Genomic DNA, 20,143 nt, shown 5'->3' with positions numbered 1-20,143 from the left:
GGGTTAAAAATGACTCACAAGCTAACATAGTCGAAATATATTGTCTCAAAAAATCGGATATCTGATTTTTATACCTAAATTATTTTAAAATAACATTATATTATATAATATAATAATATATTATATTATATAATACGTATTATATAATATATAATATAATATAATAATATATTATATAATACGTATTATATAATATATTATTATATTATAATATAATATTATATAATATAATATATTATATAATTATATAATATATTATTACATTATATATATTATATTATATTATATATATATATATATATTATATTATATTATATTATATAATATAATAATATATTATATTATATAATATTATACAATATAATATAATATAATATTTAATAATCTAATATTATATTATATATTATGTATTATATAATATAATAGTATATTATATTATATAATATGTAATATATAATATTACATTATATATTATATAATATATTTTTTAATTTAAAATTACAAAAAAAAATCGGATATCTAATTTGCTTAGGTAATTACCATGCCAAGGTGTACTGACACCCAGGCCAAGCGAAAAGTGAACACGGATTTTCGCATTTTTAGGCGAGTGGAGAAGGCTATTTTTTCACATCGCCACTTTTTGGCTCCCCATGATCCTGCACTAACCCATCATATGTTGCAAACCTATTCTTCAAAGAGATAGTTTGGATACATGGATTGCCCCTAAACATTGTTTCAGACAGAGATGTGAAGTTCATAGGTCACTTTTGGAGGACCCTTTGGAAGAAGTTGGGAACTAACCTAGCTTTCTCATCAGTCTACCATCCTCAAAGCGATGGGCAAACTGAAGTGTCAATAGGTCATTGGGAAACCTATTAAGGTGTTTGAAAAGGCAACATTGAGAAAAATGGGACAATATACTGTCATAGGCAGAGTTCTCTTACAATGATACCATCAATAGGATCACAGGGAAGTCTCCTTTTCAGATTGTATATGGCATCCACCCAAGGAAAGTATTGGAGTTAAGGGATTTACCCAAGGAAGAGCCCATGAGTGTAGATGGTGAAGCTTTTTCATCAACCATCAAAGAGGTGCATGACCAAGTAAAGTCTCATCCCCAATAGTCTGCAGTGAAGTATAAGGCTTATGCAGATAAGAAAAAGAGAGATGTACAGTTTAGTGTTGGGGATTTGGTATGGGTACATTTGAAGATGGAGAGACTCCCAAAAGGCAAATACACCAAACTCATGAAAAGGAAGATTGGACCATGTCAGATACTAAAGAAATATGGACAAAATGCCTATGAGATCTAACTTCCTCTTGATCTTGGATTATCACCCATTTTTAAAGTTTGTGATCTTATACTTTTCAAAGGTAGTGACAATCGAGGGGAGGAGCCAATGCAAGTTGCAGCAGACAAAGACATTCCAAGGCATGAATCGACTAAGACGAGCAAAGTGTTAGACACTAGAGTAAAAAATAAGACAAGGAAAAAGGAGTACATTTAGTACTTGGTGGCTTGGCATGACAAACTAGACTCTAAGGTAGTTTGGATGACAGGTGAGCAAATATCCAACCATGGTGCAAATTTACAAACTCTGATCTCAAGTGGGCTTGAGATCTCTTCTCCTAGGAAGTATGGTGTAGGGGCACCTCAACACTCAAATCATGACCCTAAGGATGAATACTAGGATCATTAGGGTGTCTTAGTGTGTCTTGTGTTTCATGTATGCAATAAACCCCACCATGTAAGCCCATTTCCTTAATTAGGCAATTTGATAAGCCAATTGGGACAATGTGGTCCATAGGGGTAGTAGATGGTTTATTCTTGTGTTTGTTACATTTTTGACATGTTTTAGGAGTGTTTGGTTGATCCATGTGTGTGGATCCCAACCTTAGCAAGTATGACAACATTTTGTGCAAAATTGTAACTTTTGAGTGCAAAAGTGCAACTTTTTGAAATAAGGTTGGGGGAAGCATTTCAATAGCTCCAACCTACTCCAAATTCAATGGGAAACCATTGGAGAGTTCTGTAATCCTTGTGGACATGATTCCCAAGGTTGCTTATGTTGCAATTAGAGTTTGTGAAGCAATAAAACACAAAATACTGTAGTTTTCCCAGAAATTCTTAGTTTGCAGGAGTTGCACGTGCTTGTACGGATTGATTTGAATCACACCATCCATGGAGTAGATAGAGGGATGAAATATATTTTTTTTGGTGGTATTTTGAGGTCCTAATTGTTCCTAAGTAGTGAGAACCCTCCATTCTTCTAAGTGCAACCCATAAATTGAGGGTTTAGAGAGGGTTTTGGATAAACAGGACCTTATCTTGCATTCTAGTCCATTAGAAGAATCTTCCTTTGGAGGGATGTAGGATAAGCCTCTTTACTTTAGAGTTTTCATGGTTTGTTGCGGGGGAAACTTGATTGTGTGGAGAAAGGAGCAAAATTAGGTAGGCATCTCTATGTGATTACCTAGGACAAGATTTAGGACAATCATCATAAAATTTCATAGCGGTGGATTATAGATGTACAACCCTAGAATTAAAGGTTACTCACCATCCCCCGCATTCCCATAGAGTTGGTTTTCCATTTTGTGTTCATTGTTTGGTAGTTGCTTTGGAAAATAGGCCTAAGTGTCCCCATTAGGTCTCTTGGCCTCTAAAGGGATCAGACCTTGTCATTGTAGACCTAATCAAACCATTTTGGGGAATAGTAAAACTTCCAAAAGGGTGTTTGAAATGGTAATTTTTTTGTATGGGTGTGTGGAATATTTTGGATTTAAGGTCCATTCTATCGCCAAATAGGGCTACAAACCTAAGGGGTAGGTTTCTAAAGGAGGTATAAGGAATTGGAGCCTAACCTCAAAACCCATGCTTGGACCAGTTTCTAATGGCCACAAATGAACCAAATGCTAAGCCCTTAGGATCAGGGTGTCATGGGCTGGTGTAGGGTAGGTATTGAGGCATTTACTCATCTTGAGTAAGCTCAAGCCTAGTGAACTTGTGTGTAGTTTCATCTAAGGTGTGGAGTCCCTCCTTGCAAGACCCTTGTGATCATTTGAGGGGTCAGCAGTCTAACCTTCCTTGGGCTTGTCCTTAGGTGTGTGGGTAGGGCTCTACATCAAGGACTTTTGGAAACTCTAAAAGTGACTACAAAGAGCTTGATCAGCCAGTGATCTAAACCATGCCAATCTAGAATCTCCAAACTTGTAGTCCATATGTCACCCATCCAAAAGAAAGAGACCAAAAATCTATCTAGTCTTTCTAGGATTTCCTCGTCCCCACATCTATGATTATTCCAAGTGAAGATACCATGATTAGGTTTCACATCAATAACTTTCAGAAGATCAATACTTAGGTTGAGAAGGTGAGAAAAAGGTTCCAACCTCGCAACCCCTCCTCTCTTTTCTTCCATACCCCTAATAGAATCAAAGTCACCAATAATAACATACGGGAGAAAGGAAACCAAAGATCAAACATATTTGATGTGGTACCAAAGTTGAACCTTTCCAATGAGATCATTAGGAGCATAAAATATAGAGAATAAAAAAACTTCTCCTGTCTTTAGACCAGTGACAATAAATGAAAATACAGAAAGAATTGAGATCCACCATAGAGGGATAATATTTCGAAGATCCCAAATACATGTCATTCCATTAGAACTTGTGTTGGCCCCAATACACTAACAAGACCCTTGAGACCAAATTTTAGAAGATTTATGAAGCATACCTTCTATATAAACCTTTGTTTCCTGGATAAAGAGAATATATGAAAATTGACTGGCAATTAAATCCTGAATAGCCTTTTGTCAAGGGATGTTGTTCAAACCCCTTACGTTCCAAGATAGCACAATCATTTATGTGATTGGGAAGAATGGGAGTCAATAGTTTTAACTAACCTAGATTCCACCAATGTATCACCAATTACCTTAACCTTCTCCTGATATGTCTTCACTCAAACCTTAGAGGCTTCTTAGAAGACCCCTTCTTCAAGGATTTTTTCTATAAACCCAAGGCATGTGGAATTTTTTTAATCTTTTTATAGGTCAGGGACCCCTGAACCAGGATTGATTCCCGGGTTACCAAATATTCATTAGTCTAAGGAACTCCCAACACACTTGAGGCGGGCACAACTAGGAGCTGGGAAGGCATGTCTGTATCCATTTCCCCAGCTTGTTGAGAATCCAAGTTAGAATTACTAACTTCCTTCTCCTTATATTCTGATAAAATCAATCCCATAGACCCATCACTTGAAATTAGCTCAGTAGGAATGCCTTCTTCTTGAACCATATGTATCATCTAAAATCTCAAACTGATTAAAATTCTCTTCAACTTGTTTGTCCCATAGAGTCCTTTTCTGTCCCCTTCCTTTATTGCATGGCTTAAGTTGAATAAAACCCTCCTTGTTTGCCATCTCTTCACCCATTGAGCCTTCCCCTTGTCCACCTTAGGGTCATAATCAGAGGGGGCATCCGAGCCCCCCTCGACGGGTTAGACCAAGGACATTTTCTTTGTAGATGCCCATATTCATGATAGATGCAACATCTAAAAGGCAGTCTCATAATCTAGTTGTTGAATCCAAGAAGATGACCTAAAATAAATTTCAACAAAATTAGGCAGAGGCTTAGTTAAATCAATTTCAACATAGATGTAGGCAAATATGATTCCCTTTCTATTCAACTTCTAAGAAGCAAAGCCAACTGGTTTGCCAAGTAGAAGGGTAATAGAATGAAGGATGTCACTTCTTTGGAATTCCAATGGCAAATGAGGGAGGCAAATCCAAACAGGAACTCTTGATGGAATTTCCTCTACTAAATTAAACCCCATATGCTAGGGCTTGATGAAGAGCCTGACCTGATTAAAGAAATAGGGTCCGCCTTCAAAAGATTTGTTGCAATCTGACATGCAGGGAAAATCCATAAGGAAATAATTAAAAGTAGCTATAAGAATCTTCATCTCCCCTTCAAGATTCCATACCCATCGAGCCTAAGATTCTAGAACTGGCAAAGAGAGTCGAAGCCCCATGGATTTGTAGATAAGGGCATGATTGCTCCAATAAGATACATCATCAAAGATTGTCTCCAACTAGATGAATAAAACTAGGCGATCCTAGCTCTGCTCTAAACACCCATTAACTTTCTTGATACCAACAAAACCCTTTGAGGGTGTAGAATCACCTCTAGAGGGCATTCAACCCAAATTACCATTTGTCTTTGCATGAAGAGGAGAAGACAAACCTGAGGCATCCATAGCCCCTGGGATCACCACACTTGGATAAATAGCTTGGTCCTCCATTTCATAGTGAAACCAAACCTAGATCCGATCTAGCAAAAAGACAATCTGCCCCAAGCACTCCACACAAACCTACACATAGTCCACTCCATCCCAAACTCACAATGCCACCACCAACAAACAAAAGACACCCCACATGAACCCCATGAAATAGAAAAAAATGTGAAAAGAAAGAAAGAAAATGTGGCTAGGGTTTCCCCTAGCCCATGTGGGAAGCCATCGCCACACACTAGACCATTCTCTCTTTGAACTTAAAAAAATTCGATCACATTGCCCGAATTATTGTTATTTTAAAATTATTCTTAAGAATAAAATCTTAATTTATTTATTAAATTCGTATAATCATAATTATAATTATAAAATTAATCTTAAACTTAATTATGAATTATATGTATGTAATATTAAATATAATTGATCTTCATAAAATAACTATTAATAATTCTAAATTTATATAGTATAAACAATATAAAGTGAAAATAAGTATTTTAAATTAAATTTATGATTAAATATAATAAAATTATATTGTATATATTAAAATGATTAAAATGACTTTCCAAAAGTATTAATGAAAAATAGAAATATATATATATATATAGTTTAATTATTTAATTAAATTTTTATTTTATTTTATTTAAACAATGTGAATCAAATTCTTATACAATAGTTAATCATTTTTTTAATTATATCTTCAAAAATAAATAAAAAATAATTAATATTTATATATATAAAAAAATCAATTCTATTTACAAGATTATAAATACAAAATGAAAAAAATATTTAAAATAGACATTTAAATTCTCTTCTCTAGCTCATCCTGATGAGATATCAAATCCAGAAGCTCAAATTCACTATAGACATTTATTTTTTAAATCTATACACAATCAGTTCAACATTTTAGATGCTTGTCTACCAGACCAGTTCGAGCGTTTCAATTTTATTGTGAGAACTTTTCGTCGATGGCCTTGGCTTATGCGCAGGATTTTGAACGGAGAAACGGGGCAGTTTAAACCTACGAGAACGGAATCCATCGAAAGGGCGTTGTTAAATGTGACGGAACGATTAACGGTGAATGCCAAAACAAAAATGTGGAACGGGAACGGAAACGGAATCCAGCGAAACGGCGTAGTTGAATGTGACGGAACGGTAAAGGGTTAATGCGAAAACAAAAACGTGGAACGGGAATGGTTCGGATTAATGGGACCCACATGGGCTCTAAACACTTAAGAAGCTTTACCATTCCGAGATTATTTTTCTTATTGTTAGGTGTATGGAATAATAATTGTGAGGAGACGGGACACGGATTTGAAAGAGAAATTCACGTTCTCTTTGTTGTGGCGTCGTGTTAGAAGTCACCGGGTACAAACTTTCGCATGGTTTAGTGGGTGAAAGTCGGCGAAAGAGACAAAATGATGCTTCTCCTCCACTCCTTTGATTCGCAGTTCGCTCTTTTCTTTCTTCTTTACTAATAAGCAATTCAATTCCATCTTCTCTATATTTGTCTTTCGAGAGTATCTCTGTATTAAGCCAGTTTTATCTGTTTATCCTTGTTCCTGTCCAATTCAATCTATTGCAAAACTTCAAGCTTATTATTGAAAGCACTTCAAACACCAAGCCACTTTTATCAGGATTCTTCTTCGTTTCAATTTGTATCTATGGGTGTCTCTTCTACCGCTTCTGGGCAACCCAAATATGGCCTACGAAATGCTTTTGATGCCCTCAGAATCCCCTCCTCTCCTGGAACGAATCACATGCCTTACGATGTTTTCATAAGTCATTGTAGACAAGATGTCCAACAGACACTGGCCAATAGTATCTACAATTACCTAGATGGCTTGGGACTGCAAGTTTTTCTGGACAACAATAGGCTGAACTTTTGGGATTCGATGCCTAGAGAGCTAGAAGAAGCCATGGCTAGTGCTTCAATCCATATAGCCATTTTCTCCCAGTATTACGCACAATCCCCCCAGTGCTTGGCGGAACTGACATTTATGATCAAAACCCGCACCACAATTATCCCCATCTTCTATCATGTTGAGCCTTCTTATTTAAGGTGGCTTGTTATAGGGAAAGGAACATATGCAGATGGCTTCTCCGGCCATGGAAAGGCAGATAGATACACTCCAGAAGACCTTCACGAGTGGAAACGGGCACTCCAAGAAGTTTCATATTTTACTGGCGGCATCATTATTAAGAATGTTGAGTGAGTACCTTAATCCTCTTCATCATATCCCAGTTTACCAGTTACGCTCGTTTAGAGGTTTTTTAATCGTATAATACTCGCGAGTTTTCACTTGCTATGTATCCTTTCAATTCTAGGTTTAAAGTATTAACTTTCAATTTTAAAAATGCGTCAAATTGCGTCTTATCGTTTTTTTTTTTTCGGGAAGGAATTGGCTATGTTAGGTTTTTAAGACTTTGTCGTGTGCGTATCATATCACTGGTTTATTTGGGATCTTTCCAGCATTTGTTTGTATATATTGTGTTTTTTTTGCAATTTCTATTCATGCTGGTTTTATTTGTGGCTTCTTTAAATGATGTAGTTTTTCATTTTTCTGTAATTATTACTGTGGAGTTGAAAGCTTGATGGTGACATACCATGTCTCCCTCATCCAAATGATCATGAATTTTTTTTAAAGTATTTCATGAGATAAGTTCCTAGACCAGCCTCTTAATTTATTCTTTCAATTCAATATTTTTATGAAATCTTTAAATAGCTCGATAATACATTTATTGGATATTTTGTGGAAAGAGTTCTCCCTTGTTATCTGTGACATGGTTAACAAGTCCTAGACCTCACATGGGATTTGGCTTGTCGACGTGCAAAAGCTTACTAATTTTTTTTTTTCCTTTTTTGTTTTCCTAAAGCCAATCATGCTTTGGTTGCTCTTTCTTAGGGCCCATGGCTTGTTTGATACTCCTTGCCTTAATTAAACCTTAGACTTGTGACTTTTCAATTGTAGACAAAAAATTATCTTCATGTCTTAATTTGGATTGAATTCTCAAGTTTATCACTAACTTTTTAAAACTTTCTAACTCACTTTGCCTCATCAATAGATTTTGTCATTTGTCATTTGTGTAAAACTTGAAAATTGTTCAGTGGCTTGCCCTAAATGTCATGTCTATGTTGAGGTTGACCTTTCTAGGGATCTCTTAGAAAGAATGGATATCCAAATTGGCCAGACCCAATAATTCTAGAGGATTTAGTATACAAATATCTCAAATACTTGTTCTTGGTGTCAAGCCTCTAATCACAAGATTAAGTATTATTCACTGATTATCGAATGCCCTTAATCTACTTGTCAACCATTGACGGGGATGCCATCTCCTCCAAAGGTGGAGGTTGACAAGTCTATTATGATTAACCACAAAGACAAGAATGGTAGAGTTTCAAAGCTTGTTTCAAAACCCTAGGGAAAGGAGATTCAATTCCATAGGTAGTCGACTATCAAAGGAGATTCTTGCTCAAGCTATTTCACAATCTTCTATCAAAGGGATTTTCTTCCTAATTCTGAGAATTAACTTGTCATTGGTCATTTTGTAGACAATTCTTTTCTTACCCTTCATGAGAAATAAGAGAATATCAATTAGGCTCTCAAGTGCCTTGACATTTTTTATCAAGCCTTTTGTTCCAACATATTAAGACATAAGACCATATGCTATAGGAAATCCTTCTTGTCCATGTCTACTTGGTTGAACTCTTTCAATTGGAAATGGATTGATTATGGGAAAATATTTAAATTTATAGATTTCTCCTTTTCCTTCCATGCTAACTCCTTTGAGCTTTGGTAAGCATTGCTTGCAAGAATTTAGAAGCTTCAATATTGGATTGCCAAGCCTCTCTTGTTCATTAAGAAGTTTCAAATTTATTCTAAGATATTGGTAACCATGCATGGTTATTATTCTTCAAGTTGGATTCCATCCAAGGCATCATACTTGAAGGTTGGAAATCTCCTCAAAGACTTTATCTAGGCCTCCAACTATGGACATCATTTCTTTCACAAGGTTCATGGGAATTTTGTGGCTTTTTGCTACAAGTTAGAGCTCTTTGTTTGATTTCTATTCATTAGCAAGGTACAACTTTGTGTGGTAAATGGATAATTAGGGCACTCATTAGAAATGAGGTCTGGGAAATTTTTTGTTTGCCTTTACATTGGTACTAGAATTCTTCATGGCTAACCAACTTGGAAGAGCCTAAATATTCCTACTCTTCTCACCATGAAGGAACTAGTTCATATTTAGAACAAATTTGTCATCAAAAGCATTTGGGAAGTCTGGGAAATCCTCAAACCTTGGCTTCATTAGGCTAGAGATGATTTTTATAACAGGTTATCCATTAATCAACACTCCATTTGGTGGTCCCATCTTTTAAGTTCTTAAGGGAGATTGTAAGCTCTTTTACCTTAGGTCCAAGCTCTAAAAATTCAAAAAAGAGGAGTGAGAACATTCCTATATTTTATTCACCTAGCCACCAATAATTTTCATCATTGGTTGGATTTCAAATTGATGTTTAGGCTTTTAAAATATTATTAGGAGACTAACTAGATTTTTATTGATGCCATACCTCTATAATCACTCCACAAACTAGGCGTGTGTTGTTTCAAACCTTTGTGGAAGGACTAGAAATGGTTTCCTCTTATGGGGTGTGGTAAAAAAGGTTTCAAAGTTTTTGTGTTGTTGTGTTTGTGTCTAGGCTAGCTCACTTACTTGGGGTTTACTATACCAAGGCCTTCCTATGGGGACCAGCCTCACACATGAATATTCCCACTCAAAATCATTCTTTCTATGGATAAATTGAGTCTCTGAAACAACTCTTCTAGTTTTGTTTTTGGGCTTAAGAAGTTTGAAATTAGATCCATGACTTTTTTTAAGAATTTCTTGCCTACCCCTTTCTCATAGCACATGGTTCTTCCTAAAGATTTGCCTTACCATCTGCTCAAGTTTACCTAGATATGTAACACTTTAAAGGGTGGAATTTTTTATTTAATATTTAGAAAAATAGAAATGATGCTTTGTTTAACCATAACACAGCTAATAGACATTTTTCATTGTAATCTCTTAATTCAGTTAAGTAAAAGAAACATAGAAGTCACTAAAAGAATTGCTTGAAAAGCAAGCCTCAGACTTTACCATGTAAAGTCTTCCCTAGCATTGCATTTCAGTTCATTTTATTCCTACTCAATTCAGTTTCACGTGTTCAGTGACGAGCAGAGGGTGGTGAAGAATTTGGTGAATCGCGTAGTGAAAGAGACAAACAAGGTGCCGACAGAGGTTGCCAAGCATTTGGTGGGTCTATATGAAGCCATGAGATACTTTGACACGATTGCACTTAAAACTGCTGGCACAATACAAATTGTGGGAATTCGAGGCATGGGAGGCTCTGGCAAAACTACTCTCGCAAAGGAAATATATAAGAAGAGATCATCGATGATTGATAGGTCAAGTTTTATTTACAATATTGGAGATGCCACAGAGAAAGGACTGCTGGTTGACAAGCAGAAAAAGCTTCTGGATGACCTTGATGTCAAAGGTGTATCCTTTGACGACGTAGACGTAGGCAGAGGGATTCTTAACAGCCATTTGAGATCTATTTCCGTGCTTATCATTCTAGACGACGTGGATAATACAGACCAATTGGATGCTCTTTTGCCAGCAAAGGAGAGTCTTGGCGAGGGAAGTTTGATTGTTGTTACCACACGCAGGTTAGATGTTCTTAAAGCACGAGGCATCTCTAACATTTGTCAAATGAGAGCTCTCAACGCTACTCATTCCAGACAACTCTTCTGTTGGCATGCATTCTTACAACCCTTTCCACGTTTGGAATTTGAGGCCCTCGTTGAGAAGTTCTTAAAAGTTTGCAATGGTCTTCCTTTGTCACTCAAGGTCCTAGGAGGAAAACTCTATGGTGAGTCTTGCAAGGATAATTGGCAACGGACATTAAAAGAGTTATCCATATTATCAGACAGGGGCATCAGAGGACAACTGAAAGTCAGTTATGATGCGTTAGATGAAAAAGAGAAGGAAATGTTCTCGGATATAGCTTGTTTCTTCATTGGAGAGGAAACAAGTTTGGCCATTGAAGTATGGGAAGGATCAGACTGGGATGGTCAGATCGGTTTGGAAAGGCTTCTCAGTAAGTGCCTTGTTGAGGTAGACGATAATAATGTCATACAAATGCATGATCATTTGAGGGATCTAGGAAGGCAAATTGCACGTCGACAATCACCCTATCGCCTTTGGTCTCCACAACAGTTTCCCTCGATTCCCCCTCAGGTGAAGTCAAGGCTTTTACTTATAGCTTTATTGATCATGATATAGGAACCAGTTTTTTGAGTTTAATATTTTTAAATATCAGTACCCTAGGCTTGTAAAATAAAAATAAAATGTGAAATTTATGATATTCAAACAGAGTATCGTAGGCTTATTTTTAACAAAGTTTATTGTTTTACAATGTGTCTTATTTTTGCTTTTGATTATTTAGGAATCATTACAAATTAGAGGGATGACAAACACAATTTCTGATCCTTGTCACCTCTGGAAAGAGAAGATCATACAACACACAAGCTTTGAGAAGCAAACACAAACAAGCTTTAGCCTCGCGCTCTGTTCTCTTGGATTAAAACTTTTGGTTTGTAGCAGACAATTTCTAAATCAAGAAGTTGGCGAACTATCAAGAGAACTGCTCTGGCTTCGCTGGAATGATTTCAATCATACAAATCTTCCGTCATGGCTTTCATTAAAAAATTTGAGAGTCTTAGAGCTTAATGGCGCTTTAAACTTACAAGAACTGTGGACGGATGCTGAGCATGTAAGTTCATTGCTTTACTGTTCTATTAAAATATTTAATTTCAATTATGTTTTTTATTTCACTCTAATTAAATTTGGTAGCAGGCACCTTTGCAGTTGAGAGAGCTGATTATTACTGGTACCTGGAGCGCTTGTTTTGAAATGTTCCCGAGTTCAATATCAAATCTGAAATATTTGAAAAAAATAGCACTGTTAGGTTGTGTTTGTAAAGAGTTCAGCATTAGAGAGCTGCCAGAAGAGTTTTGTGGTCTCCAATCGCTTGAGCACCTGGAGCTACGACATTGCAACAAGTTGTCAACATTACCCACCCATTTTGGGGAACTAAGAAAACTGCGGCATCTAGATTTGTACTCTTGCCAAATGCTAAGGAAGTTTCCAATTTCTTTTAAGCAGCTGGTAGACCTGGAATACCTTGATTTATCAGGTTGTAAGAAGCTTCCATCTATGCCAGACATTCTTGAAAACATGAGAAAGCTGAAGAAGTTGTACTTCACAGGGTGTCCTAAATTTCAAGAGTTGCCCTTGCAAATTGCAGAACAAAAATACCTAAGAGTGCTCCACCTGAAAAAGACAATGCTAAAGGATTTACCAACTAACATCGGTCAACTAAGCAAATTGGAAACGCTGGTGATTGGAAGTCCGCACTTGACAGGTTTCCCAGAGTCTCTTGGCTACTTGTCCAGCTTGGTTCATCTCAAAATTACGGGATGCATTAACCTGAAATATTTTCCCGAGTCTGTAGAGCATCTCAAGCTTTTAGGATATTTATGTATAAAGTCCTCCGGAGTGAGGTCTTTGCCACAAGGATTTAGGCAACTTACTAATCTTCAAATTTTGAAGATTTTTGATTGTCCAATCGCCGAGTTGGATGTTGGGTCAGCGTCTTGTACATCATTGCGGAAACTCCAGATGATACATCTAAAAGCAACCGATGTGACAAGATTATCAATTTCTCAAAATTGTTGTCCCAACCTCCAAACTCTTCAGATTGAGCTAAATCGCCGTTTAATCGAGATAGATGTCCTCTCAACATCAGTCAAGATGGTGAAAGTGTATGAATGCCCAATGCTACGCAACATAAACGGTATTTCAGGTCTAGTAAAACTTGAAAGTATGGAGATAACTGGATGTCCGAAATTGGGTCAAGATAACATCAGAGCAGCTGCTAGGTCGACTATTTCAACTCACTGAACAGGGAGGTTCAGTTACCTGTAAACTCTTTGAACTGGGCACTTAAGTGGTTCTTCTGAGAGGAAAACCCGAGTTTCTTTTCTGCTGAGGTGTTTTCCTGATGTGCATCAATCATGTGTATCCGTGTTTTGTGTAAGGATTTGCAACCGGCATTTTTTATAAAAACCATCATTGTTGTCTTTGATTTAAGTGGCTTATAAATGAAATTATTGATCTTGAATAATTTTGGTACAGTTGTGTTTTATGATATTTTATGTTGGCTTAGATGTGTGTTTCATGCATTGTTTCTCTATTGTAACCATTTTATCTCTCAATTCTGGTGTTTATGGTATCACACAACCTCATGCCCTCTTTTGCATCCTTAACAAACATCTCTCATTTTAATATTTTAAAGGTAATTATGAAAATAAATATTTTCTAATGAAAGCAAATAAGAAAAAAAAAATTATGGTACAATCATTATCTCTTAATTCATATTTTTTTTCAAAAAGAATTTGTTTCAAATTTGTCAAAGGAAGAAGAATAAAATGACCTAAATACTGAAAATTAATTCTTGCTTCATCTTCAATTCTCTTTACACTCATTTTAATACATCCTCTCTTTCTCAACCATTTGCCTTTACACATCCTTTGTACTACCCTAGAGACAAATGTATTTATATTTTGCTTAACTTCTTGAGAATCCAAGTTTACTTTATAGGATTATCGATTGTTAATGTTATATTGTATTGAAATCTTCCTTACCTTGATTTAATTATAGAATCCTAACTATCCATGATATACCTCTTTCATTTATGTATAGCTACAAGAAGTTCGAAGCAATAGGTTTGGTATACATAATCATCCATGGCAATTCTAACCCATGACTATTCACTCTAAACATAAACCTTTGCATAAAATTTCTATTAGTCTATTGTCTCTTGTTTTTCCATCACACATTCATTTCATCTTGCACAAGAATGCATATTATCACTAATTATTTTCACAGTTTGTGTAGTTTTCATATCAATTGATATTTTTGATTTGACGTTATGATAGAGTCAATTAACACTTAATACATATCAATGAAAAAAGGGATCACAAACTTATTCCATTGATTTACCTCTTCAGATTAGAAAGAATATTTTTATTTCTACAACAATTAATTCTTTAATTTGTAAATTATAATACTTGTTTTATATTTGTATGCACATCAGTATGGGGAAACGTGAAGAATTTATGCTTTCTCTCTACAATTTTGGTCACTTTATTTGAATGTAATGATTACACTAAATTTTAGCATCCAATATTACTCTTTTTTCTTATTTGTTGACTATAAAATTGATTCCGATTTTTTTTTATATAAAAAAATAGTATTCCTAGTAAACTTTTTAATGTGACCAATGACGCTGGCACTACATGCCCTCTGGATCCACTTGAAATTCTTTTGACCTAGAGCTATGAATTGTTGAGGCCACAAAGGGGGGACCTCATCCCCACACTTCACTTGATCAAACCCGCGAGCTCAATGGCCCAACAAAGGCACAAGGCTTGTGATCTCAGTGGCCCAATAAGGATTTGAGCCTTGGTGGCCGCTTAACCTTGACACTACATGTCTGAAGACTATAAAAATTGATTCCCTTAGTCTTTATGATATGTCCTATAGTTTGCAACTTGCTCAACCCACTTGCTAAGACTTTTTCCTAACTAGATTAGGTCACACCTACAATTTCCCCCCCCCCCCCAAAAAAAAAAACTACTAGTTTAAGAATTAAAATTCCCTACTTTCAAGACTAAAAAGAATTGAATATAGTTGTTACTTGTAAGCTTGTATATTGAAATTTTTAGATATTGTGTCTAGGGTTGTATATTTAAGCACATTATTCTCACCCACTTTTATCATTGATTATCAATCACACATCACAAAAATAAACTTGCATCAATCTTAATCTCAGTCACAATCCAATCTTAAATTACTCAATTAGAATCTAATGAATGATCAACTTCCATCATTCTTTAATTTTATCTATTTCAATAAGTTTCAAGTTAGCCTTGATACCTAATTGTCATCAAAGTTGTCAAATGTTCTCTTTATACATAATAGGCACCAAAAAGTGCCTTCTGGTATCACGTTTTCTTAAATGTATGTATACATAATGGAAAAAATGACATCAAAACTAAAAACAATGAATTAAAAATCAACCTTTGTTAAAATATTTGTCCCCATATAGTCCCCGCATCTAATGAACTTAGTCGTAGATTTTGATTTCTAGATTTTTATTGATGTAACAAAAATTTAACATCAACACCATATTAAATTCAAAAATAAATCTTATTTTTATTTCAATAATTTAAACTATTTTAATCTCATAATACTGAACATCTAAAAACAAAATATTTTAACCAAACCTCCTAAATTAATTTAGATTCTAATTATTGCAGTAATACATCGATATATTGTGCTTCACTAGACATCTAAGTTAATTGTAGGGTGTGTTTTCTTCTCTAGAAATATAAAATTATATGTTGAAATCAAAGGACATTAACGATAACCACATTGAATTAAGAAGAATAAAGTAAAGTTAGAAAACCATAATCTTTGTTCTTTCAAAAGGAGGCTGAAAGTTCTATTAGGGAAGAGGACCTAGTAGTTGAGCACCCTAACTTTGTGCTTCTCAAAATCATATGTAGAAATTTCAAATCATTCTCAATTTTTTACAACAGGGTCTAAGGAATACATTTCATTCAATTATAAGTAGTTATCATCAACAATAACAAACTTTCGAGTCACAACTATTAATATAATATTATAAAAAATATTGAACACTAAATAACAAATGCTATCACAACTATTGAAACATGCTCATTTAATAGATGATTATTATCTGTGCTACTTCAGAATAATCTTCAAATATATATAAAAATCAAGAATATGTCTCCCTAAATATTATCATATTTTATGCCAAATATTTACAATGCAGATATCTAAAGAAGACACTTCCCGCCATGTATCCATGGACTTCTAATGCAATTTTTTTTAAGCAGTCAGTCTAACTTGCCGAATTTGAAATGATTGAGAGAGCACAAATACCCTTCTGGCAATTCTATCTTGACGGTTGCTGGCAGTGTTTCAATCTCCCCCAAATAGTCATTATTGCTAAGACGGAGTGTTTCAAGTCTAGGACAACAGTATTTAGAAATTGATATTCTGTTGACAAGTGTCTCGTTTAAATTTATCGCGGTGAGCTTTTTCAACGGAAAGGAAGGTACCGACCCAAAATCTAGTTCTTCGAGTGGACAATCAGAAATCTTCAAGGTTCGAAGATTAGCCAGTTGCCTAAATCCTTCCGGTAAGGACCTCACTCCTGTGGCCTCTATAGACAGATCTTCTAAAAGTTCTAGATGCCCAAGCGTCTTGGGTAAACATTCTAAGACCATACAATCAATAATTGAAAGGCTTTTCAAGCTGAATAAATTTCCAAGAGAATCTGGCAAGCTTTTCAATAACTGACTACCAATTGTCAGCACTTCTAATTTACTTAGGCGCCCAATGTTACTTGGTAACTCCTCTAAGCTTGTATCTTGAAGTCGGAGCTCTCTCAAACATGCCTGATCTGTGATTTGATGAGGTAATTTCTTAATGGCCAGGCATCCTGAAAGGTACAGATTCTCTAGCTCTGTGATGTTTTCAAGAATGTCTTCCTCTAAGACAAGCTTTTTGCAACCAGAGAAGTCTAGATACTTGAGGTGTGTCAGTTGCTTAAAAGAAACTGGTAGCATCCTCAACTGCTTGCAAGAACACAAATCCAGATGCTGTAAGTTTCTTAAATCCCCAAATCGGGCAGGGAGTGACAACAAGGATTCACATTGTCGTAGCTCCAGGTGCTCAAGCGATTGGAGATCGCAAAACTCATCCGGCAGTCTTGAAAAGCGAAATTCTTGTCCATGATAAGAAATCAAGGCTATCTTTGTCAAACGCTCCAGACCTGATATTATACTGGGAAAACTGTGGAAAATGTTGCCTTCAGTGGCAGTAATAATCATCTCTCTCAACTCTTTTGGAGGCTGCGCCCAATTTTCAATTCAATTTAGCTAGTAGGATAAAGAGTGGAAGTAAGATTTGAATAAAATATATTAGAGCAAGATATTTGACTTACTTGCGCGTTATTTTCCCACAGTTGCTGTAAGCTGGAGGTTCCATAAAGCTCTAAAACCCTTAGATTTGTCAATGAAAGCCAAGCGGGAAGTTTTGTTTGTTGGAAATCAAACCAACGAAGCCACACTAGATGCTTTGGTTGTCCAGGAAAGTCTGCGGTAAAATAATCTCCGGCAACAACAAGGAGTTTTAATAGAAACCAGAATCGAAGATTAATACACTCTTCAAAAGGCGGAGGATAACGATCACGACATATAGGGAACTCGTTGTGAGCAGGACATGCAACAAATTGAGTTGTAGCAGCCATTATGCCCCTGATCTCCTGAGTATACAAGGGAAAAAACAGTAATAAAATTGAATCAAAGCAATCACTGATACAAGCCAATGTGCTATGAGTTCTTCAGTAGTAATAGCTCCTACAAATAAATCATCAAGCTTACCTCTCTGTAACTCATGATCTTAGTCATCTGTTTGGTGGACCATAGACGATGCGGCGAGCATTCAATTGCGATTTCTCTCCCCAAATCGCGAAGATGATTATGCATTCTTATGCCGTTCTGTTTGTCGATCTCAACGAGACACTTGGTCACAAGGTTTTCCAGATCACTCCACTCCGCTGCATCCCACACTGCAATGGCCAAATTTTTCTTTTCGCCAACGAAGAAACAAGCTACATCCAAAAATATATTTTGCTCATCCTTGTCGAGTGCATCGTAACTGAGTCTCAGGCTCTCTTTTATCTTACTGGGCAATAATCTAGAGATCTTCTTTAACACAGATTCCCACTCCTTCTCAGTCTTTCCGTAAAGCATTCCTGCAGTGACCTCAAGAGATAAGGGTAATCCATCACAAGCATTTATGAACTGTTGAACGAGACCTTCAAAGGCTGCCGGTGGAGAGGATTTTACGAAAGCATGCCAGCAAAAAAGTTCCTTGGCTTGACACGAATCCAGTGCTCTCATCTTGTATGTATAGCACGATCTAAGGACGCTCAAATCGCGTGTAGTGATAATAATCAAACTACCGGATCCAAGTGTTCTGCCCATATCTGGCAACAGAGCATTCAATTGATTCACATCATCAACGTCATCCAAAACAATGAGCACGCGAAGGGATCTTAAACGCCCAGCCAAAATAGACTTGCCTTCGCTTGCATCCTTGAATGGTATACTAAGATGTAGCACGTCCTCCAAGAGTTGTTTTTGCAATTCATGCAATGCGTTCTCTCTTACTCTGAATAGAAAGCTACAGTTATCATAGCCCGAGTATTTTCTGTTATATAACTCTTTGGCAAGTGTGGTTTTACCACAGCCACCCATGCCGACAATCCCTACAATCTCTGCATTTCGATTATCTCGAGCAGATCTCTCTCTTTCAAAGTCTTGTACGGCATCATCTAGTCCAACTGGATATGGAGCTACATCCAAAGGCACCTTCACATTCTTTATCTCCTGCTGTATGCGATTCACAATTCTTTTTAACAGAATCCCTTCATCACTGGCCATTGTGGACAAATATCAGTAGATGGTACAGTTATAAAAATCGAATTTAAAATCAAGAAAATAAGCATCCGATTACGAGGGAACGAAATATATGATACATACCTGTTAGTCGTGTACTCATAGCCGGTATAAAAGGAAACTTTGTGGAGTGCCTCTTTCCACTTGTTAAGCTTTTCTGGCCTGTATCTACCTTGCGTTTCATATTTGGAAAAGGCATCAGCATACAATCCCCTAGTCACTTCCCATCTGAGATCAGCAGGCTTAACATTATAGAAAACAGGAATAATTGTGCTCCTAATTTCCAGCATAAACGACAGCTCTTCTAAACAGTAGGGCGATTTCGCATAATCTTTGGAAAATATGGCGATATGAATTAGAGCACTACGCGCTACATCTTCTATTGCTTTTGGAAAGCAGTCACCCAAATCAAGCTCTTCTCGGTCCAGAAAGACTTTCACTCCAAGGTGATCAAGGAAATGGTAGATGGAGCTGGCCAGTGTCAATTTCACATCAGATCCACGATGATTAATGAAAACATCATAGGGCTCCTTCTTCAGTGCTGTTGATGATGAAGCAATTCCTGTAATATCATGGAATATATTCTCGTGCCTTCCTATTGAAGACGAAGCAGTTGCCATGGAGTCAAATGGAAAGGCAAGAAATGGAACTTGGATGAGACTAGAGGGGGTGAAAGAGTCGAGATAGTTGAAAGTGAAGAGATGCATCATATTAAATGAGCAAGGTAGCGGAGGCGGTATTGAACGAGTGGAAACGAGTTACACGTGAAGTGGTCAGTAGCAATTTTATGGCTATTTCGTCATTTTAGTGCCTTCATCTAGAGTTTTAAGAAAAATATAAATTGTAAAATTTTATATTTAAATATGTATATTTTTATTAAAATATAAATAATTTAATTATTAGTTTAAATATATTATTAAGTTTAGTTTAAATTAACTAATATTTTAATATAAATTAGAAATATCAATAATCAATAAATAATATAATAATACAATATATTTTTTTTTATATAATATGCCTCTTATTAAAAGTTTCTAAATTCATATTAAAAAATATTCAAGACAAAAATATTAAAAATGTTCTAAAAATTAAATCAACTTAACTTTAAACTTCAGATTAGAGACTAATCTAAAAATCTATATTAAAGATATTCTAAAAAAAAATAGAAATAGTTATATTCTATTTTTGAAAATATTTAAAAT

General features: G+C 35.7%; 2 protein-coding genes across 3 annotated transcripts; one reads left to right on the top strand and one right to left on the bottom strand.

The window, feature by feature from the left end:
- The first annotated feature begins 6,742 nt into the window (after nucleotides 1–6,742).
- On the top strand, nucleotides 6,743–13,510 carry LOC131049564 (disease resistance protein RPV1-like). Of its 2 annotated transcripts, none has more exons than XM_059213872.1 (4): nucleotides 6,743–7,492; nucleotides 10,491–11,562; nucleotides 11,771–12,097; nucleotides 12,193–13,510. In XM_059213872.1, exons 1-4 carry the CDS (start codon nucleotides 6,945–6,947, stop codon nucleotides 13,285–13,287), a joined length of 3,042 nt encoding a protein of 1,013 aa, XP_059069855.1. In that variant the 5' UTR covers nucleotides 6,743–6,944; the 3' UTR covers nucleotides 13,288–13,510. The 2 variants fall into 2 exon arrangements, with proteins under 2 accessions (XP_059069855.1, XP_059069854.1); XM_059213871.1 differs by having other exon boundaries at nucleotides 6,745–7,492; nucleotides 12,181–13,510.
- A 2,649-nt stretch (nucleotides 13,511–16,159) lies between these two features.
- Nucleotides 16,160–19,678, bottom strand: LOC131049568 (disease resistance protein RPV1). Its single transcript, XM_057983627.2, has 4 exons — nucleotides 19,026–19,678; nucleotides 17,862–18,918; nucleotides 17,423–17,743; nucleotides 16,160–17,330 (listed from the first exon to the last, which is right to left on the bottom strand). Exons 1-4 carry the CDS (start codon nucleotides 19,649–19,651, stop codon nucleotides 16,311–16,313), a joined length of 3,024 nt encoding a protein of 1,007 aa, XP_057839610.2. The 5' UTR covers nucleotides 19,652–19,678; the 3' UTR covers nucleotides 16,160–16,310.
- Nucleotides 19,679–20,143: the final 465 nt, after the last annotated feature.

The sequence above is a fragment of the Cryptomeria japonica genome, chromosome 11 (genome assembly GCF_030272615.1).
Source record: "Cryptomeria japonica chromosome 11, Sugi_1.0, whole genome shotgun sequence".
Lineage (NCBI taxonomy): Eukaryota > Viridiplantae > Streptophyta > Pinopsida > Cupressales > Cupressaceae > Cryptomeria > Cryptomeria japonica.
The sequence above is the reverse complement of the archived record's forward strand: the minus strand, read 5'-3'. Positions and strand labels throughout refer to the sequence as shown.

What these genes read in the sequence shown, in the direction of transcription:
- LOC131049568 (XM_057983627.2), bottom strand. Translation starts at nt 19,651, where the DNA reads ATGATGCATCTCTTCACTTTCAACTATCTCGACTCTTTCACCCCCTCT. An exon ending in TATGAGTACACGACTAACAG is followed by an intron (nt 18,919 to 19,025) that starts GTATGTATCATA and finishes CACAATGGCCAG; the next exon opens with TGATGAAGGGATTCTGTTAA. An exon ending in AGATCATGAGTTACAGAGAG is followed by an intron (nt 17,744 to 17,861) that starts GTAAGCTTGATG and finishes TTGTATACTCAG; the next exon opens with GAGATCAGGGGCATAATGGC.
- LOC131049564 (XM_059213871.1), top strand. Translation starts at nt 6,945, where the DNA reads ATGGGTGTCTCTTCTACCGCTTCTGGGCAACCCAAATATGGCCTACGA. An exon ending in ATCATTATTAAGAATGTTGA is followed by an intron (nt 7,493 to 10,490) that starts GTGAGTACCTTA and finishes TCACGTGTTCAG; the next exon opens with TGACGAGCAGAGGGTGGTGA. An exon ending in TGTGGACGGATGCTGAGCAT is followed by an intron (nt 12,098 to 12,180) that starts GTAAGTTCATTG and finishes ATTTGGTAGCAG; the next exon opens with GCACCTTTGCAGTTGAGAGA.